General features: G+C 43.1%; 1 protein-coding gene across 1 annotated transcript in view; it reads left to right on the forward strand.

Annotated features, from left to right (window-relative positions):
• The first annotated feature begins 418 nt into the window (after positions 1–418).
• LOC134673213 (dihydroxyacetone phosphate acyltransferase) overlaps positions 419–22505 on the forward strand; it is a 36196-nt gene continuing 14109 nt past the window's right edge. Inside the window, exons 1-6 of the mRNA XM_063531162.1 lie at positions 419–784; positions 1554–1730; positions 2955–3084; positions 10238–10441; positions 11108–11259; positions 21957–22446. Of these exons, the coding sequence (XP_063387232.1) occupies positions 566–784; positions 1554–1730; positions 2955–3084; positions 10238–10441; positions 11108–11259; positions 21957–22446 (1372 nt within the window). The 5' untranslated portion in view covers positions 419–565. The remainder of the gene's footprint in view (positions 785–1553; positions 1731–2954; positions 3085–10237; positions 10442–11107; positions 11260–21956; positions 22447–22505) is intronic.

Below are 22505 nucleotides of genomic sequence, written 5' to 3' on the forward strand. Positions count from 1 at the left end.
GGGTTGAGCAATCCCGGGTCGAACATTATCGGTACGGGCCAATAATATGCGACCAATATTCGGCGTCCACTAAATGGATTCGTATTATTGGGTCGTGTATTATTGGGTTGAGCGTTATCAGGGTGTACAAGCTCGGTCCGTGCCAATAATACGAAGCCACTCTTTGAACAGGGCAGTAGTGTACAACCCAATAATACGCATCCAAAAAAGTGGACGCCTATTATTGGGCTGTACATTATTTGGTCGTGTATTAACCGGACTCCCGGCGTATTATGGATGGGTTTATCCATCTTTATCCACGTGATAAAATAACTGTCACTTTTTAACACCGTGGGATAGAAAGTGACGGATACTGTTTTATATCGCTGTCACGTAGACAAGAACGACCATCATATCCGTACAGGTTGTCAAATCAACGAGTCGTGCTGTACGGCGCTTATTCAATGCGCTCCGCAATTAATAAAATAAAATAATTGTTAATTATAAAAATGAATATTTTAAAAACTGATGTGACATGTGTTTAACGTGAGAAGATTTCTAATTGGCATTTAGAAACGAATAATTGATGGTTTTGGTTATTTTTGAAGCGAAAAATATAAAAATGAGTGATAACGTGAGTTTTAAAGATATTATGGAGCCGAGGAGGACCGAGAGTGGGATATTCAGGTTTATGTCGCGGGCCTGGTATCCTCAGAGGACCCTGGTGATGGACAAGTACCTGAGCCCTCAGGATCTGAAGGATGCGGCCGCCAGTTCTGTCTTCTTGGAAACTGTGATTGAGGCGGTAAGAAATTGAGAATTATATTTGTAAATTAAAACCAAGGCTGTGAACCGGTTTTATCTTCATACAAAAAATACCGTATTACGTTCTTTGTTTTATTATTCCATTTTTAATGGGATAATTTAATAATATACGAAGTTGTTACCTAAATACATGATCAGTCCTATGTAAAAAGCATAAAATAATAAAAAATATGGTGCTATTTCGGGTTTAAACAAAAACCGGTTTTTATAAATCCGGCTAGTAATTTTTGTAGGTGCTACAAGCTGATATCAGGGTTATGTTATGGACTATGGGTACATAGAAAATATTGAGATATTTCTTTCAATCTTAGGCCAATAATAAAAATACTGGATAACTAAGGCATTATTTATATAGATATCAACAAAAAAGGATTGTCTTACTTTACAAAAAAGCTCTGTAATAGTTTCCAGACAGAGGGTTAATTCTTCATGCACTGAACTCAAAAAACATTTTTAATCCATTTTTTTGTTGGAATTGTTCTCATTCAAAACTCAAGGATAAGTCTGGGTAAACTTGGACGGATGGTTACCATATCAATTGGAAGAGTTTCCCTATAAAGGCCATCCCACATTAGTGTTTCCCGAGCGTTGGTGTCTACTCAACTCTTTGGCTGCTGCTAGACGCAACGTTGGCGCAACTGTGCAGGGCCATTTTCCATAGCACTGACTAGACGGCGATTCTTAAAAGGCACTAGTGTGGGGTGGCCCTAAGATGCCAATAGCATTCTCAGTCATTTTTCAAATTCCAGGAAAGCCTGGGAATGGGTGTTCCAAAAGAGAAGTTAAAAGAAGAAGTAGTCCAATACCTGGAAGAGATGGGGCTGGAGAAGAAGCTGCATGTGATCCGCTGGATGGGGATAGTGTTCCTCAAGATCGCCTTCATGATGAAGATCGGGATCTATGTCAATGAACCTTCAGTATTAAAGGTGAGTTAGCTATATAACATTGTGAGGAAACCTGAGTACATATGTGAAGAAATTCAGAGGTGTATGTGAAGTCTCCAATCCGCATTGGGCTAGCGTGGGGACTATAGCCCAAGCCCTCTCGCGCATGAGAGGCCTGTGCCCAGCAGTGGGATGTATAGAGGCTGATTTATTATTATTATTAGCTATAAAAGGCTGACAACACTCTGGTGTTGTAGGTGTCCATGGGCGATGGTAATAGCTTACCATCAGGCTATTTGTCTGCTTGCTTAGTCATAAATGAGTCATTCTCAACGAAAAGGGACCTTATTGTCAGTTGTCAATAAGGCGCTATTTCCATATAGCTTCAATTTAAAATCAACCTTATCGACCACCAACAATGTGGTACCTTTTGGTTGAAAACGTCACAAATAATTAAAAAATAAACCAAAGAATTTAAACATTGTATTCCTAATTAAATTTTCAGTCTAAAATTATTGCTTATTCAAGTTATTGTTTATTTGTTTTTCTTTGTTGTAGGTTAGTTTAGGAATACAGATTATTCTGAGACTATATTGTGTGAATAAATCTGGTTTCAGAGATACATGTTATCATTTATGAAATGATTTTTCCATTGTGACTCTTTCTGTACAAAGTACAAAGGATTTGCAAAACTTATCATAACAAAAAAAAACATGTTTTTTTTTTTTATGATGGTTTTAAAATTTTTACAAAATCAGCCTGAAAATTTATAAAAATAAGGTTTTTTAACATACCTAACAAACTAAATATATAAAAGTATTATGATTAAATTCATAATAATATAGCTCTCCTCCTATCCTCCTAACAACCGGCGTCCTACACGTAGTACAAAATAGGCCCCAATTAACATTTGACTCTTTGTCAACTTGATGGCTCCTCTACACTATAGGCCAACGTCGGCCACTCCAAGGGACACATTTATGCGTTAGAGGGAGCAAGTAATATTGCTATCTCATTCTACCGCATGGCTGCGTCCCTTGGAGAGGCCGGTATTGGCCCATCGTGTAGAGGAGCCATGACAGAGTTATCACATTCACTGCCATGGACCCACTAGGCTGGTCCTCTTTTCATAGTAGCGTGTATTTGACGATGCCACTGGATGTGTTAAATTTAAGCTGGCAAATTTAAAAACCTGGTTATCAGAAGGCAATTTTGGTTCAAGATTTATTTGCAGACAGCAGTAACTGACATTGACATTAATTTCAGCTCAAAGAGGTGATGGGATCAAACCCGGTGCTCTTCCTGCCGACACACCGCAGCTACGCAGACTTCTGCGTGATGACATACCTGTGCTACCACTATGATATCGACTTCCCCGCCGTCGCTGCAGGAATGGGTACGTCTTTTTAAAGAGGTGATGGGATCAAACCCGGTGCTCTTCCTGCCGACATACCGCAGCTACGCAGACTTCTGCGTGATGACATACCTGTGCTACCACTATGATATCGACTTCCCCGCCGTCGCTGCAGGGATGGGTAAGTCTTTTTAAAGAGGTGATGGGATCAAACCCAGTGCTCTTCCTGCCGACACACCGCAGCTACGCAAACTTCTGCGTGATGACATACCTGTGCTACCACTATGATGTCGACTTCCCCGCCGTCGCTGCAGGGATGGGTACTTCTTTTTGAAATACCTAGATTGTTATGTGCACAATATCAACTAATAGCTCCCTCTTAAGGCTGCCTATTGTAACGAATGAGTAACTGCGGAACCTTAGACTGAGCATAGCCCGACATGCCCTTGAGTTTAAAATATTTAGATCACTTTTACAATCATACAATACAACATATACAAATATTGTTTATGACAACAATGTAAGCCTTGACACAAGCTTCTAGTAAACAGTTGCATTATTGTAATCATTCTGTTATAGACTTTAGTTCGTTATTAATAAAGGCTATAATAGCGAAGACTGGTTGAACCACTTCTCAATGACGTTTGCACTACGTTATTAAAGAATTGCTATAGTAAATAATGAATGAACTAACAATAGGTACTAACAAACTAGCATCCGTATATTATAAGCCGGCTATATTGTGTACATTTTCTATTTGACATTAATGCTTCACAGTATTTTTCTAAGTACACCCATTATCATTTTTGTGTATTACGTAAACTATTAGGTACACGTGTAAAGTTCAGCCTTCTTCTCGCAAGTTGTTATGACATAAGTAAAATAATATGTACCTAAGGGCCTGTCCAGACGAGAACAATTTTTCGCCAATCTGATTAAACTGTCCGATCAAATCAAGCGGTGCGGACGCAAACGCTAATTTGGCCACTTTCACCAATTTTAAATTTATGCTGATATTTGAGCGCTCTAAATTAAAAAAAATGCCCCCAATCGCGAATAGTAGCGTCAAAAATTGGTATTCTTGCGTCCGCACACCTTTTTATCGGTAATATCGGTCATAATCGGCGGTTGAATTCTGCGAGCCAAATTGGCGTTTGCGTCCGCACGGCCTGACTTGACCAGACAATTTAGTCAAATTGGCGAAAGATTGTCCGCGTCTGGACAGGCCTTTATTCGGTATTACAATTTCTTTGTCCAATGTATACACATTACATCTCACATTTTGCTTAGTAAGAGAGTGAGACCAAGAAATTGGACAGGTGGAATACCAACCTAATTAGCTTTCCGAAGCGAAGTTGGTGGTGGGAGAAATACAAGCGACGCCAACGCACGACGTGGTGAAATATGAACTTTCATGGGACGATATCTTCGTACCGTTTGACAGCTGCTGACTGTCAAATAAGCAATATGTCCCACACCCACGAAGGAAGGGCTTACAGAGGGCCTACCGCGAACCACGTTCGATGTGTTGCCTCTCTGTCGCACTGTAAATTCGTACGACGTGTGACAGGGAGGCAACACATCGAACGTGGTTCGCGGTAGACCCTCAGTTATTCACGGAGCTAATAGTTCAAAGTACGATAAACGATAAGAATTGCGACATACCTAGCAGAGAAAAGTAAATGTTTACGCGTAGTAGTAGCCTTGTAAACAATTGCGTTGCGTACACGCCTCAATGTTGACATTTTAGTATTTTACACCTAAACGCCCAGGGCTATTATAACTGCGAACGACTCGACTTATTTGCCTCTCTTTCGGTCGAATATGCAAGAGTGATAGAGAAGCAGCTAACGAAATTTCGATTTTCGATGCTCGCGGTAGGCCCTCCGGTTTGGGGCAAGGTTAATCAATATGTGTATAGTAAATTGAAACTTATATCTCGCAGTTAAAGCTTAAGTTTGCTGTAGGTACTACAGCATATAAACTTGCCTACGAGATAAATCTATAGATATCTTGTAATGTGAGATTTTATTCTTATAATTGTAAAATTTTTAATGTTGTTATGATGTGGTAATTTTTTTTTAAATTCTATTGATATAATTGTATAACTTGTATTTTAAGTAGTAGCAAGTGTTATTGGTATAAGTATTACTGCAACCGTTCTTGTGATATTAATCCCATCAAAAACATAAATGTAAAAAAGGAGAGCCAAGTTCAATACAAAAATTATGCTTGGCTGTGGGGTTCGCCGCAAAAAGAATGGAGATTTAAATGAGTGCCAAGTTCTATGCAAAATCCAAATATGTATTTATAGGAACAAAATAACATTATAAACAAGTATTAAACTCTATTTCTTTGCTTTATTGGATACCTATAACAATTGCTGTTATTTAAAAAAAATGCGAGATCTTAAAGCAGGTTAGATTTGACTTGGCCAGTTTTCATTACATCAGTGATTTTATAAAGTTATTCAACATATATATTTTGTAATTCTGATGCTGAAGCAGGCTGGCTTCCGAAAGAACAGGAGCTGTGTTGATCAAGTTTTGTCACTCACCAACCACATAGAAGCCGGATTCCAAAAACGTCTCAAGTCTAGCGCGGTGTTCATCGATCTCACGGCTGCCTATGACACAGTTTGGAGAGAAGGTTTAATCCACAAGATGCTAGCAGTAATACCAAGTAAAGAAGTGGTCGACCTCGTATCCAATATGCTAACAGAAAGGGTTTTTGAAGTTTTCTTGGGCAACAGGAAGAGCCGGAAACGTAAGCTCAACAATGGCCTCCCTCAGGGCTCTGTCTTGGCACCAATACTTTTTAACTTGTACATATCCGACCTCCCGCGTACAGTCTCTTCTAGGTTTATATATGCCGATGATATCGCGCTCGTGACTCAGAGTAAAGACTTTGAATCTGGAGGCGAAATTCTGACCTCGGATCTCAAAGCAATGGCCGCATATTTCAGTGCGTGGAGACTTGTGCCGAGTACGAGCAAGACTGAGGTGTCTTGCTTCCATCTTAACAACCAACTAGCAGACTACCAACCAGCAGTCTACATGAATGGTGAAGCCCTAAAGTACAATCCCTGTCCGAAATATCTGGGAGTCACTCTGGATAGATCCCTAACATATAAGACTCACCTATCAAATGTCTCGCAGAAGATCGCGACGAGGAACAATCTTCTACACAAACTTTGCGGTACCAGTTGGGGAGCTTCTGCTGACTGTTTACGCACCTCAAGCCTTGCGCTTGTCTACTCGGCGGCTGAATATTGCGCTCCGGTTTGGCTTGGAAGCACACATACCCACAAAGTAGACGTTAAGCTAAACGAGACTATGCGCTACATTTCTGGCACCATTCGATCAACGCCTATCCACTGGCTACCGGCATTAAGTCATATTGCTCCACCTCATCTCCGAAGACTACAGGCTCTGAAGAGGGAAACCGAGAAGATCGTTAAAAATCCCGTGCTGCCAGTTCATAACGAGTTCTGCCATCCAACTCCCCAGCGATTAAAATCCCGTAACCCACCGTGTTCTGCTGCCCAGACTCTGAACAACTTCAATATCTCAGACCGGTGGAAAGCGGAATGGCCTCCTGCTACAACAGGGCAGGCCGCCCATTTAATCGACCCGACAAAAAAACCAAAAGGGTTTGACCTCCCTCGCAAACTTTGGTGTCGCCTAAATAGGCTAAGAACCGGGCATGGTCGCTGTAATTCTCTAACACACAAATGGGGTTGGAAAGATTCTCCACTCTGCGAATGCGGGCAGGAAGAGCAGACCACTGACCATATATTCCAACGCTGTCCCCTTCACTCGTACTCTGGACCACCTGAAGATTTGAACTCAGTCACGCCTGAGTTGGTTGTCTGGCTTAGCGACCTCAAGGCCATACTCTGATTGTCCTTCTTTGTGCATGCCATACGACTAAAATAATTCTGATAAAAACTGGCCACGCCAAATCTAACCTACTTTAAGATCTCACATTTTTTTTAAATAACAGCAATTGTTATAGGTATCCAATAAAGCAAAGAAATAGAGTTTAATACTTGTTTATAATGTTATTTTGTTCCTATAAATACATATTTGGATTTTGCATAGAACTTGGCACTCATTCAAGTCTCCATTCTTTTTGCGGCGAACCCCACAGCCAAGCATAATTTTTGTATTGAACTTGGCTCTCCTTTTTTACATTTATGTTTTTGATGGGATATCAATACTTTTTGTAAAGAAAACTAGGCAGGTATTGAGATTTAATGTTTTTTCTTGTGTTTCCGCTGCATGTTTTTTACTTCTGTTCTTTGTATTAATTATGTGGTGCCGCGCGCCGCCAACGACACACCGTTGGCCGGTTGTTTAGCGCGTATTACAGGTTTTTTGTATGGGGACCCCCCCTATTTTTTAACTTTTTTATTTTTAGATTTTTTCCTACGCTTACACACAATTACCGAGCTGGATACCAAATTTCATCCTTCTAGGTCATCTGGAAGTAGGTTAGGTTTAGGTACTATATGCCAGTCACAATAAAAAAGAAATTTGTATGGGAACCCCCCTATTTATTAACTTTTTTTTGTTTTTAGATTTTTTCCTACGCTTACACACAATAACCGAGCTGGATTCCAAATTTCATCCTTCTAGGTCATCTGGAAGTAGGTTAGGTTTAGGTACTTCTATGTCAGTCACAATAAAAAATGTTTTTTTTGTATGGGGACCCCCCCTATTTTATAACTTTTTTTAATTTCTAGATTTTTTCCTACGCTTTCACACCATAACTGAGCTGGATTCCAAATTTCATCCTTCTAGGTCATCTGGAAGTAGGTTAGGTTTAGGTACTTATATGTCAGTCACAATATAAAATGTTTTTTTTGTATGGGGACCCCCCCTATTTTATAACTTTTTTTAATTTTTAGATTTTTTCCTACGCTTTCACACAATAACTGAGCTGGATTCCAAATTTCATCCTTCTGGGTCACCTGGAAGTAGGTTAGGTTTAGGTACTATAGGTATGTCAGTCAGTCTTAAAATTTACGACTTTTTGACCTTCATATCTTTATAACCGTTTGAGCTAGCTTCATAAAATTTGGGCTTCTAGATGTCCTTATGGATATAATTAAACACACGTAGTTTTATGTGTTTACGTTAAAGATGTTTTGAGTTATAGAAGGGTCAAAAGTGGCACCAAGTGGTTCGTGTAATATTACACTTGGCGCTGGCTAGCCAGTTCCTTTGCTTGAACTTGGCTTGACACGCTGCCGCGTGTCTAGATAATAAATAGAACTTTAAATCAAGTATAGGTTACATACGAGTACATGCCTATTCGCTTGACGCAAACAATTTCATTTTAAATATATTTTACCTAACGTAAAAGAAAAATATACATAAGTACCACCTTTATATTTTATAAAATGAAATATACCTTTTAACGCTGCGAAAATATCATATAAATAAAACGAATATAATCGTAAGAAATAGCAGGTTGAATACCTAGTGATCAACAAAGATAAACAGGTCAATACACGGCAAGTTACATTTTGCATTAAAAATAATATGCATTCATAATTCAACGGTTCACCTTGACTATGAAAAGTTATAATATGACATCGCAAACACGCAAGGCTCACGTAAATATGTTAACGCCAAATACCTATATGATTCATTCATATGGTACATATTACCATATTACCTACTTATCTAATTGTTTAGTTAACAAGTAGTAAACAGTCACTTAACAACTATTGTTTTTGCTGTCGGGTAATTATTTATTGGGACATAAAACAACTAAATTTATTGTTTGCAGAGTCAAATTAGCTGTCAAGTAATGTCTATCGGTCTAGAGGATTCCTATTCTATGTTTAGGTAAGACACACCTAATGAAAGATCATTAGGTGTGTCCTCTAGACCGAGTTTAGAGCAATTATTTTATGCAACCGATGATACCAAAAATGCGGGGGTGCGCCGGACGAGGTGAGCGAAGTCCCGTGCCGTGATTGGTCCGTTCAAAGACACGGACGTCACACAAATACACTTTCGACTCGAACATGGATGGAGTAAAATTCCCGTATGCGTGGCAGAGGGGGTAGCGCGACTATGCTCAGTCTGGAGGATGTTTTGTCTGCCTAAAGGACAACATTGACCCAATTTGTAATGGAATATAAACTGTATAACTCATATTAATACTCATATCTGGGAGACCGAGCTCGGCTCGGAAAACATATAATAACTCAAAAATGCGCGTTTTCCCAGAGATAAGTCCTACCTAGATCGATTTATCGCCCCCGAAAACCCCCATATAGCAAATTTCATCGAAATCGTTAGAGCCGTTTCCGAGATCCCCGAAATATATATCAATAAACAAGAAATTACTCGTTTAAAGGTCTTAGATAGATAGATAATACCATAATCAGGTCTTCATTTTTAAACACTAAGAGTGCTTCTTAGTGCTTAAAAATGGAGGCCCAGGTTCTACGAATCATGTTCATCATTCCCTTGCCCTTATCCCACTCGTTTGCGGTCGCCGCAGCATGTCTTTTTCTTCCATACCTCTCTCTCACTCGTCATCTCCGAATCATGTTGTACCTACGTATTTCATAGTAGGTATGTAAGATATGTCTGTGCGTAGTCTTGTGTAAAACCGTAAAATTATTAAAACTGATTTTGTATTATAATTTTATGTAAATTTGCCATGTTATTTAGTCCTGTTGTTAGTTTTATTTATATTTAATGTTTAAAGTAAAATTAATGGTATAAACAATCATAAAAATAAAATTTAAATATATCATATACATATAAATTAATTTAAATAAACTACATGCTATTCGAAAAGATCACCGCGAGCTGTACTGAGTGCAAAGGTGCCCATCACACTTGCCGCCTAACCACGTTCTATGGTGATGAGCTGATGAGTCGATGACCAACCTTTGCACCAAGTACGAACCCGCGCGACCATGTTTAAATGGACTACTTTGGACAAAATACTTTGGTCAAATCTACCTTATCTTTGCTCCCTTTTGCTTGAAACAACAATATATTTTTAGGGTTCCGTATTACCCAAAGGGTAAAAACGGGACCCTATTACTAAGACTTCACTTCCACTGTACGTCTGTCCGTCTATCTGTCTGTTACCAGGCTGTATTCCGACCAGTCCGACTCTCACTTGTCTGGAATTTATTTTAAATTTTATTTAATTTGACCAGACTTCTACTCCATGGCGGTGGTGGGGCGGCGCATGCGCGAGACGTGCGCGTTCTACATCCGCCGCACGCTGGTGGGGGCTCCCCTCTACGCCGCCACGCTTAAGCAATACGTGCGGACGTTGGTGGCGAAACACTGCTCACCCATCGAGTTCTTCCTCGAAGGGACGAGGAGCAGGAGCAATAAAAGCTTGCCTCCTAAATATGGTGAGGAATTGAGTAGATATGTTTTGATTTTGATTGTAAGTTGTAACAAATCTAAAAGATTCGGCTCCACCCATGGAAACTTTCCTCCTCATTCGACGAAGCCATCTAGACAGGGCAATCGTGCGGGGTGCGAGGGGCGAGGAGTGGGTTGGTCCCGAGCTACCAGATGTGCCCCACTACTAGATGCAGAGACCGGAATCTGTGCCGGAAGCAATTACCCATAACATGTACCTGTCGCAGTCAAAAGTGTGAACTGGTCAAAAGAACTTTTAACCGACAAAAACAGGCAAAACTGCTTTTGACTGAGCATGTTGGTCAAAAGTAGTTTTACCTGAAAATCATACCTATTTCTGGCAGCAGTTTCGTTTTTAGGGCGTAGCAAAAATAAATAACCCTAACCTACCTATCTCTGCGAGTACTTTTGACTGATAGTAACAGTCACAATTACTATTAACCAATGATTTTCAGGTAAAACTACTTTTGACCAACATGCTCAGTCAAAAGCAGTTTTGCCTGTTTTTGTCGGTTAAAAGTTCTTTTGACCAGTTCACACTTGACTGCGACATACCCATTGCCCTAAGGTTAGGGCCTAACCTATAGGATTAATTAGGTAAATCAATAACAATGAATTTGAATTACGTATAATGATAATAAATATTTCATCAGGTATGCTGTCAATGAGCCTGGTGCCATGGTTTGCTCGGGAAGTAAGCGACATCACAATCGTCCCCATCAACATCAGTTACGACCGCCTCATGGAGCACGGACTGTTCGCCTACGAGCATCTGGGCGTGCCGAAACCTAAAGAATCGACCGGGGTGAGTACGATTATAGTCCGCATTACAATGAGTCTAATGCTGTGGTTCGCGTGGAGTAAGCGACATCAAGATCGTCCCCATCAACATCAGTTACGACCGCCTCATGGAGCACGCGCTGTTCGCCTACGAGCATCTGGGCGTGCCGAAACCTAAAGAATCCACCGGGGTGAGTACGATTATAGTCCGTATTACAATGAGCCTAATGCTGTGGTTCGCGTGAAGTAAGCGACATCACAATCGTCCCCATCAACATCAGTTACGACCGCCTCATGGAGCACGCGCTGTTCGCCTACGAGCATCTGGGCGTGCCGAAACCTAAAGAATCGACCGGGGTGAGTACGATTATAGTCCGTATTACAATGAGTCTAATGCTGTGGTTCGCGTGGAGTAAGCGACATCAAGATCGTCCCCATCAACATCAGTTACGACCGCCTCATGAAGCACGGACTGTTCGCCTACGAGCATCTGGGCGTGCCGAAACCTAAAGAATCCACCGGGGTGAGTACGATTATAGTCCGTATTACAATGAGCCTAATGCTGTGGTTCGCGTGGAGTAAGCGACATCAAGATCGTCCCCATCAACATCAGTTACGACCGCCTCATGGAGCACGGCCTGTTCGCCTCCGAGCATCTGGGCGTGCCCAAACCTAAAGAATCGACCGGGGTGAGTACGATTTCAGTCCGTATTACAATGAGCCTAATGCTGTGGTTCACGTGGAGTAAGCGACATCACAATCGTCCCCATCAACATCAGTTACGATCGTGCCGAAACCTAGAGTCTACGGGGGTGAGTACCTGCATACAAGAATTTGTGGTTTAAAGTTATAAGATTACAAACGTAATAAGTAGTTTGCTTAATAGGGACCGCTGTCAAGGTATTCAAAATAATTCATTCTTAATATTTGAGAATAGATTAGAAGTCCGATAAGCTATTTGGGTTTAGATACGAACAAAGACTTATCAGCTATTTTCTAATCATAAGTATGTTATGCGAAATGTAATGATAAAATAAAACAGCTGTGCCGTTAGATTGTATAGGTCCAAGCATTTGATTACACGACTAACTAACAGAGATGTTCGTAGACGTACTTCCAACACCCAAAAATAATACAAAGGAGTCACAAACATTATCCACTTTAATTTACGTCTTTTGCACTTATCGGGAGGATTGGAAGTCTAGCGGGGAGGCCTTTGCCCAGCAGTGGGGCACCTTATAGACTCGAAAAAAAAAATGTATGTGTGTATTTACTTTATTGTACATAGAAATATAAACACGAGAAACACAGTTACAGAGTCAATTAAATACAACAAAGGCAAAAAAAAGGCAAAGGCTCGTAATATAAGTATATACTTCGACAGGAAATACCGACAATAACTGATTGACAAGTTACCATTATTAACATGTTATCATATTGCTTATTCCCTTGTTACACGCTGATGTAACATAGTAAACAATAACTAGCGTGTTGACCTCCGTTTTCGCGCACATGTGATAAGTAAGTATATGCAATGTAAACATACCTCACTCTCAAATCCTATTTACACTGCATAGTAGAAGTGCGCCACGACAATATGACGCGTGCGAGATAGACTACCTATCTTTTTAACATTTAGAAAAAGACGTGTAGTCTATTTCGCGCAAATACCGTCACGGCGCACTCGTGCTATGCCTAAGAGGTCATCTATTAATTACGTCACACGTCTAGGGGGTGGGAGGGGGTCAAGAAAATGTGACATGTTGTGACATGGGGGAGGGGGGAGTCACAAACATTGTGACGCCACTTTAACTTCATCACTATTCATCTGTAACCGAAAATTAATTTATATTTTTTTATTCGCTGTAGGTACATTAAATAATGAGGTTTTGGATGTAGGTAATTTTCGTTCCTAATTGGTTTTATGTTATAAAATTACTAATATTACTTTTACCAAAAATATTTTTTTACTAAAAAAATAATGCCCAGTTAGTATTGCCGATTTCGTTGAAAACAAAATTGCCTAAAATGTGACGTCACACCAGGTGGGGAGGGATTTGTAAAATGTGACCAAGTGTGACAAGGAGGGGGGAGGGGTCAAAAAACCTAGAAATTCGTGTGACGTAATTAATGGATGATCCCTAATGGCAACAGTAGATACTTGCTTCTTAAACATTATGTCATTTGAATAAGGTTTAATAATTCTTATGGTTTCTTGCCTATGTACGGTTTTAAACTTAAGAGCTCCACAGACCTTATTAAATCGTGTTCCACAGAACTTGCCATAAATCTCTGAAATGGCGCAATGTATAAAAATCTCATACGATTGGTTGCAAGGTAAAGTGCCTTTTGAACCTTACGTGTTGCATATTTTCAATTCATAATCAAGGCAATATACAAAAGCATTTGTCTATAATTCGTTTTTTTTAGCATTAGAAAGAACATGCAAGAAGGTAAGCGATCTTTACAGGTCTTTTAATTGAAAAACGCTTTTTGTAAATCAAAAACGATTACTTATGAAAGCAGAAGAATATAAATGATCGTATTAGATTCATAATTGTTACATATTTGCCGTAACTTATTTTTAAAATGTGTTTTTCAATTAAAAGACAAAGGTAAACAATCTTGATGTGATTGTTTACCTTATTTCTAATGCTAAAAAAAACGAACTATAATTTAGGCAAAGGCTGTTTTATTATTATAATTTCAAATGCGTTTAACTGACGCAAGGATTTAGGTAGGTACATACTACATATTTAAATATGAAGTTGTAAGATATATTGAAATACAATTTTACATAAAAAGAGTTATTGACTAATATTATCCTTGTCGAGCGTAGTTACTGTGGGGCTCGCAGATTCCGAAGTCAGGACACGTTCACGCAGGCTGGAACACGCTGGCTGGCTCGCTGGCTGCTGTTACCTCCGGTTACCGCACCATTACCGGGAATATGTAGGGTGTTCAATGAAAACACATTTGTAGGTTTAAAGAAAACTTTGGAGAGTGTTGGGAGGCTGGTGCCTCTGTTGATGCTTGTAGATGAGTGAGTGAGCTCCCAGGGTGGGCGCGTATATATAGGCGCGCTCAGCGCACCCCCACCGTAGGTACTCTAGGCCACGCCTACTCAAGGCGTGGGTGTTACGTGCAGAGTAAGTATTTTCTTTATTGAGCCAATCACAGTACAGTAAATATAATCATGTTACAAAATTAGGGAAAAAGAGGATATATTTAATTGGGGAACAATAAAGACTTATTATCTAACACGTGACATAATAAAACGTAAAAAATAGCCAAGTTGTACAATAAGTAATTATAAAAAATAAACACACAAAATAGATTAGTAACATATGGAACGCTTAAAACTAAACATGAATGATTATAAACTAGCTATACACGACAATCTCCCCCACGTGTGTCAACACCGTCTGTATGTGAGGAGTGTATATGTATAAGCCTGGAAACTGGGCGACGGACGTCACCTGCGCGGGTGCGAACAATGGCTACTCTTACGTGGCCATCAGGGCCGGGAAAGAGTTGTGCGATTACGCCTCTAGGCCATGTTCCTCTTGGCATGGAGCTGTCCGCGACTATGACTACGTCGCCTATATGTAGTTTCTTCGCGTTCTGATGAGCACCGGGCCGAGGGAGGAGGCTGGGTCGGTATTCCTTCTGCCAGCGCCTCCAAAAATGGTCGGCTAAGGTCTGCGCTGTCTTCCATGACGAGAGTGTCATAGTTGCATCTGTGAAGACGCCCAGTGGTGACATGGAGCTTGATCGACCGATGAGAAAATGGTTTGGCGTCAGGGCTTCACTGTCTAAGTCTGGATTTACTGGCGTCAACGGTCGAGAGTTCACTATGTGCTCGGCTTCCAGCAGCAATGTGTGCAGCACTTCTTCATGAGGTGCTCTCTCTTTGAGTGTTACTTTTAGTGACCTTTTCACGCTGCCTACGAGCCGTTCCCATGCGCCGCCGGCGGAAGGGTTGCCGGGCGGTATCTTTTTCCAGGTTATGGCTCGCTCGATCAAAAATGGCTTTAAGTTGTCGGGCAGCGTCTTCTTGGCCTCTGCCAGTTCTCGCTCTGCGCCGTAAAAGTTGGTGGCGTTGTCAGAGTATAGAACCGTGGGCGTGCCGCGTCGCGCTATCATTCTGCGCAAGGAGAGTATCATAGAGGATGCCGAAAGTGAGGCGGCAAGCTCTAAGTGCACAGCGCGTGTCGTGAGGCATGTGTATAATACACCCCATCTCTTTTCGCGGCGACGGCCTATCGTGATTTGCATAGGGCCAAACAGGTCTACGGCTGTGGCGGTAAATGGCGGTTGATTCGCCTGGAGCCTCTCTGGCGGGAGGTCGCCTACAGGAACCTTGAGTGTGGTTCCTTTATAGGTCCGACACCATTGGCACTTGTTCGCTATATAGCGAATATTACCGCGCAGCCCGATGATAAAATATCTCTGCTTTAATTCGTTGATTACGGTTGCGTGGTTACCGTGGTCGAAGAGCGCATGGAAATGATATATCAGCAGTTTGACAAAATCTTCTTTTGCGTACAGAACGGGTATGTGCACGTCTTTGTCTATTCTGGCGTTCAGCACGATGACTCCGTTCTTATCCAGTCGTATTGCTATCTTATGCAGCGGAGACTTCTTCGGTAGAGGCCGCCCAGTTTCCAGTAGTTTAATCTCCTCTGGAAAGGCAGCATGCTGACTCCGGCGAATTAGCAAAATTTCTGCTAGATTTACATGCCCTTTGTTCATTTCTGTGTCTGTTTTCTGGGATAGCAATGAGGCTTTAAAAGCCTCGGCGGCAACCAGAACCCTAGCGGTGGCGCGAACTAGTCGTACGAACTTTGAAAATCTACCTACTTCCGGTAGGTACTCAAACTTATTTTTCGCGACACCTACTGAGCATACGAGTTTGCTAACGCGCTCTTCGCCCGTATCGGCGACGGGCGTGGGCGTTTTCTCGGTCGGCCAATGCTCTTCGGGTTTACGTATAAAATCGGGCCCTATGAACCACCGGTGGTTCACTCCAAATTGCGCAGGTATTCCGCGGGTCGCGTCGTCAGCCACGTTGGCTGCACTAGGCACCCAGCGCCAGTTGGCGGGGGTGGTAGTGTTCTCTATTTCTGCCAACCTATGTGCCACGAACGTTTTATACCTACGTGGGTCCGCACGTATCCACGTGAGCGCCGTTTTAGAGTCAGACCAAAAAAACTTTTCCTTTACTACGTAATCTGACTCCTTGACTATGGTTTCCGCTAATCTCGTGGCTAGTACGCAGCTCTGCAATTCCATTCTCGGAATGCTCACTACCCGGAGAGGCGAAACGCGGGCCTTAGCGGCTACTAACGCGGAAGTTCTAATCCCCTCGGGGTTGACGCTAACCAGATACACGGCCGCGGCATATATTTTTTCGCTTGCGTCGCAAAAAACATGCATATATGCCTCCCTATTAAATGCGGGCACGTGTCGCGGAATTTCTAAGTCCCGTAATTGCTGTACGTTTTCGATGAACGATCGCCACGCGGGTGCGAGTGAGACGGGTATAGGCGAGTCCCAACCGATTCCGGTCCTCCATATCTCTTGCATTAACGCCTTGCCTAAGACGGATATGGGGCTTACGTAACCGATCGGATCGAATATTGACATCGCGCTACTCGTTACCTGTCGCTTTGTAGGTAATTTCTGACCGTTAAGTACGTCTTCGGGCGTATTACGAAAGTTCACGTTGAAACCTAAGGTGTCACGCTTGTGATTCCATTTCAAACCTAAGGTACGTTCGCTCTCGTTAGCGCCTAACAAAGACGTTTCCTCTTTGCTGTTAACTACGTCAGCAATTACCGCAGGATGGTTCGACGCGAACCCGCGGAGTTCGAATGACGCGCGCATGTTTAGCTCGTAAATGTCGTTTACTACGCGTCTGGCGTCCTCCTCGGACGTGTCGAGGGCGATTAACATGTCGTCCATGTACGTATTTTTAATTGTTTTTTCAGCTGCGATCGGAAATTCAGCACTATGCGTTTTAGCGTTTTCGTTTTTGACATATAAAGCGGTTGTCGGCGACGCTGCCGATCCAAATATAAGCCGCTTCATTCTGTACTCTTGCGGTGGAGAAGTACGGTCTTCCCCCCTCCAAACGAAACGTAACGCATCGCGATCGCGCTCTAAAATTTCGATTTGCAAAAACATCTCTTTGACGTCGGCTATTACCGCGATTTTGCCTTCGCGGAAGCGCACTAATACGCCAAAAAGTGATTCTAACAGGTCGGGGCCGGCCAGCAGCGCGCTGTTCAGTGAGCGACCGTATGCTGTGGCAGCCGCGTCCCAAACTAGCCTCATTTTACCACGTTGCGGGTGAAATGTGGGGAAATGCGCTAGGTACCACGTCCGAGGCGCATCGGGAGGCGGGGGCGAATCCATCTTCTCCGCGTAACCTTTATCGAGCAAATTATTCATATGTTTCGCATATTCGGCTTTCAACTTTTCGTCGCGGTCTAGTTTACGTTCTAGACTGAGTAGCCGCTTTAATGCTTGCGCTCGGTTATCGGGGAGTTTTTCGTCGTCGGTTCGCCATAATAAGCCCGCTCGATACCGGTTCTCCCCCGGTATCTTATCGCACGTGGCTTTTAATAAGTCTAGCGCTCGTTGGTCGGGATCGGCCCGAGGCAACTTTTGTGAAACGCCTAACGATTCTATGTCGAAATGCCGTTTCATGAGCTCTAAAGCTTCGTCGTCCGCGGTTTTAGGCCGTGCATGCCCCACAAAATTTACCGCGGCGCGACGCGTTCGGTCTGGGCCGTGTAGAACCCATCCTAATCTGGTTAGACTCGCGACGGGAAGGTTAGGCGGGCCGTCTATGACTTGCCGAGAAATGATGAGGTGCCAGTTATCTTGACCTATCACGATAGTAGGTACGGCCGTAGGGTAACTTAACTCGTCCGCGATTTTCGACAAATGTTCGCACTTGTCTACTAAGTCACGTGGTACGCCTTGCGAACCTATACCTATATCGCCTATCGTGAGCACCTCCATTAACTCCAAATGTCGGCTACAAAAACCCCTAATCGCGACCTGTAGCGCGTACGAGTCTGGGTCTCTAACTACGCCGCCTATTCCTTCAATTTCTAACGTCTCTCCGCGTACGCGAGGCGCGATTTTATCGGCTGTCTCGTGCAGCATTAAAGTCATTGCCGCGCCTTCGTCTAATAGCGCGAGGGTTTGTACGGTACCTAAAGGTCCCGACACCTCCACAGGCATGACTTTGAGATACGTTTGCGGGAGTCTAATATTGTTTACAGATACGGCCGGCGTACTGTTACCGTTCGCGGGCGCGGCCGCGTTCAGTCCGTGTAACAGCTTACTGTGTCCGGCTTCGCACTGGTTTACACCGCACGCGACGTATTTACACTTAAACGGCCTACGGTGATTCACGTCTAAACATCTATAGCACAATCTAGCACCCTTCACTAAGTCCCAACGCTCAGATATCGTCGCGGCTAAAAACTTTGAGCACGCACTAACCTTGTGCTCGTTCCCGCTCTTACAAATGGCGCACGTAGTGCGAGAGACAGGGACGGACGATACCTGCTGTTTGGGTCTAGCTCCGGTTGACGCGGGTTTTTTTTTATTGTTATTATCTTCGCGTGACTTGACTTGTGCGACAGTATGTTTACTACGCGATCTACTCTCCGTTTCGCGTGGGTAATTTTCGTGGAAATCTGACTCCGAGTCCGTACTACAGTCGCGGGAGAACGCGGGGGCGCGGGACCTAGAGGGAGCTTTGCTCGACCGCCTAGGTTCGTGCTCAAAAGATACCGTGTTCACTACAGCTCGCGATCTAGTAGCCGGTCTGCGGTTTACGCGTTTGGCTGCAGTACTAATGTCGTTGAGAAACTCAGATAAAGCGGCTAGGCCGGGAGTTTCCGAATTAGTCTGCCTATATTTGGCCCATTCGTAACGCACTATCAAATTTAATTTGTCCACTATTTTGTTCACTAGTTCGGGCGCGTGCAAATATTTTTCCTGACGCAACGATTTTATAGTGGCGACGGCGTTCGCGATATGCGCGGCGAAAGAAGAGATATTAGCATTGTCTTCGGACAAACGCGGCATGCGTTTGATATTATGCAGTTCCGTAAGTACAATTTCTTCGGGGTCGCCGAATTGCCGTTCTAGCGCTTCCATAATTTCGTATGGATCCTGAACTGTGTACATGATCGATTTAACGGCCGTCCGGGCCTCGCCTTTAAGTGCGCGCCTAATTCTACTGACATTGTTAACGGCACTAAACATAGGCGACGTGTCCTCGAACTCCGCCCTAAACGATATCCATTCGGTTATATCGCCACCGAATGTGGGTAACTCTGGCGGCTTGTGATACATTGGCGCGTAGGTACCTTGCGGCACCTCTAAAAATCGCGGTGGCGGCTTGCTAACCCTATCGGTCGCGGCGCGCGGCGCGGTCTCTTTCGGCGGCGGGATTTTTACGTTTTCACTCGCGATTTCGCGCTGTAGCCTCGCTTGTTCTACCCAACTTCTAGTTCGTACCTCGGCCTCGGTCGCGATACTGCCGCCGTCAGACTGCGCCTTAGCTTGGGCAATCTGCAGCTTCGTTTTGGCGGTATCGGACTCTGCCTTGGCTACGAGTAGAGCGGCTTTACGAACTTCGAGCTCGGCTAAAAGCACGGTTAATTCACTATCGCGGTCCCTATTTGCCGATTCGCGGACAGACCTAACTGATTCGCGAACAGACGGCGCTCGCGGCGGCGGCGCAACAACGGGCGGCACTAAAGTATTCGACCTACTGCGAACTACCACTGTTTCATCATGACGCTCTTCTGAGTGTACCGACTCATTATCTCTCTCACCACTAGTTTTTCGGTTGTCGCTGGTGCCTTTGCTCCACGTATGGGTCTCGCCGGACGTAGTTTTGCCGGACGAGGGCGTGGGCGTGGGGACAGGCTGGTCCCGTCTGCGTGAGCGAAGTGATCTTCCGCTTTGTGACATCTTCTTCTTTCTTGATTTTTACGCACAAAACACAACACTTGACACACGCGGGGGGTCCCTAACTATATACAAATTTACCTGCCTAACGCCTATGCTCTGACGCTACAGAATGCAACGCCAGTGCCCCTAAGCGTGGATCCCTCGGTGCACTGAATCTCCCGCAATGGCTAAGTGCAGTGCCTAGAGCGTTCGAAAGCAGCGTGATGGTATCACCATGTGACACATGCAACTAAAGTTGCCAGGACGCGTGAGTGGAGGAAAACCTACAACACTGCACGGTCCGCCGGCAAGCCGGTAATGGTGGGTTATGGAAAGGTAGGTAGGTAAGGTCTGAGCCGAAGCGAACTTCGGAGGCTCAGCGCGTTCGTTTTTCTTTTTTCCTCTGAATCAAGTAAAGCTCTACTTAAAATTCAGCGCGTACGTGTTTCTTTCTTCATTCGGCAACGAAGGACCATAATGTCGAGCGTAGTTACTGTGGGGCTCGCAGATTCCGAAGTCAGGACACGTTCACGCAGGCTGGAACACGCTGGCTGGCTCGCTGGCTGCTGTTACCTCCGGTTACCGCACCATTACCGGGAATATGTAGGGTGTTCAATGAAAACACATTTGTAGGTTTAAAGAAAACTTTGGAGAGTGTTGGGAGGCTGGTGCCTCTGTTGATGCTTGTAGATGAGTGAGTGAGCTCCCAGGGTGGGCGCGTATATATAGGCGCGCTCAGCGCACCCCCACCGTAGGTACTCTAGGCCACGCCTACTCAAGGCGTGGGTGTTACGTGCAGAGTAAGTATTTTCTTTATTGAGCCAATCACAGTACAGTAAATATAATCATGTTACAAAATTAGGGAAAAAGAGGATATATTTAATTGGGGAACAATAAAGACTTATTATCTAACACGTGACATAATAAAACGTAAAAAATAGCCAAGTTGTACAATAAGTAATTATAAAAAATAAACACACAAAATAGATTAGTAACATATGGAACGCTTAAAACTAAACATGAATGATTATAAACTAGCTATACACGACAATCCTCGTTTTGAATAGTTGATACTTTGACCTTTTTAACGTACACAGCGCGTGAATCAATGGATATTCGTACTCTACGTAACAACCTGCTTTGTCTTCTAAATAAAGTAAAAGGTGAAATGTCAACCACATTTAATATACCTACTTACTATAATTTTACCATTATGATCTTAAAATAACGCAAATAAAACACCCGTGACTTGATCGTTCGACGTTCGAACAAAGATATAATTCAAATGAATATAATGTATCGATACGACGGAATGGCAGTCATATGGTTTTTAAAAAACTGAACAAGTGTGAGTCAGACTCGCCCACCGAGGGTTCCGTACTTTTTAGTATTGTTATAGCGGCAACAGAAATACACCATTTGTGAAAATTTCAACTGTCTAGCTATCACGGTTCATGAGATACAGCCTGGTGACCGACAGACGGACGGACAGACAGACAGACAGACGGACAGTGGAGTCTTATTAATAGGGTCCTGTTTTTATCGGTGCCGTTTGAGCCGGTGTAGCTTTATTTGACGTTCATAAGTGCATTGTAATATGCCTACTTGAATAAACTATTTTTTATCTTTATCTACCCTATGGCTATGGAACCCTAAAGAGGAGGCTTACAATTTGTCGGAATCTTTTTTCGTATATGTGCTGTAAAAAATACTTATAGCATTTATGCCATCTTCCAGGGTCTTCTGAAGTCCCTCCACCGCCTGAACGACCACTTCGGCAACATCTACATCAACCTTGGCGCCCCCCTCTCCGTCCGAGAGTTCCTCAACGCCCCCACAGAAAGCACCGAGCGCCTCAAACCTGTAGACTTACAGCAACTAACTCCCGCACAATTCGAAAATGTCCAAGACTTGGCCAATTATGTGATAACATTACAGCAGAAAAATACTGTAGTGACTATATCGAACTTACTAGCTTTAGTACTAATGCAGAGCTTAATGAAAAGCGAGGTATTAAGTATCTCACAAGTTTTAATAGAAGTTGAATGGATGGTAGGAGTGCTAAGGCAACTAGGCGCGTCGGTATTTGAGAATGATGTTAAGAGTAGCGTGGAAAGAGTACTGGTGGTTCATAGAAGCATGATGAGAGTGGACCAGCATAGTAGACTCAGGCTGGTGTCTAGTGAAATTATGGAGGTATCGGCGGATGTGCAGAAGAAAATGAAAGGTGGGTTGTTTTTTGGATATTTTGATTTCATTGGGCTGATTGATTTGGGTTTTAAAATA

The sequence above is a fragment of the Cydia fagiglandana genome, chromosome 18, assembly GCF_963556715.1.
Source record: "Cydia fagiglandana chromosome 18, ilCydFagi1.1, whole genome shotgun sequence".
Classification (NCBI taxonomy): Eukaryota; Metazoa; Arthropoda; class Insecta; order Lepidoptera; family Tortricidae; genus Cydia; species Cydia fagiglandana.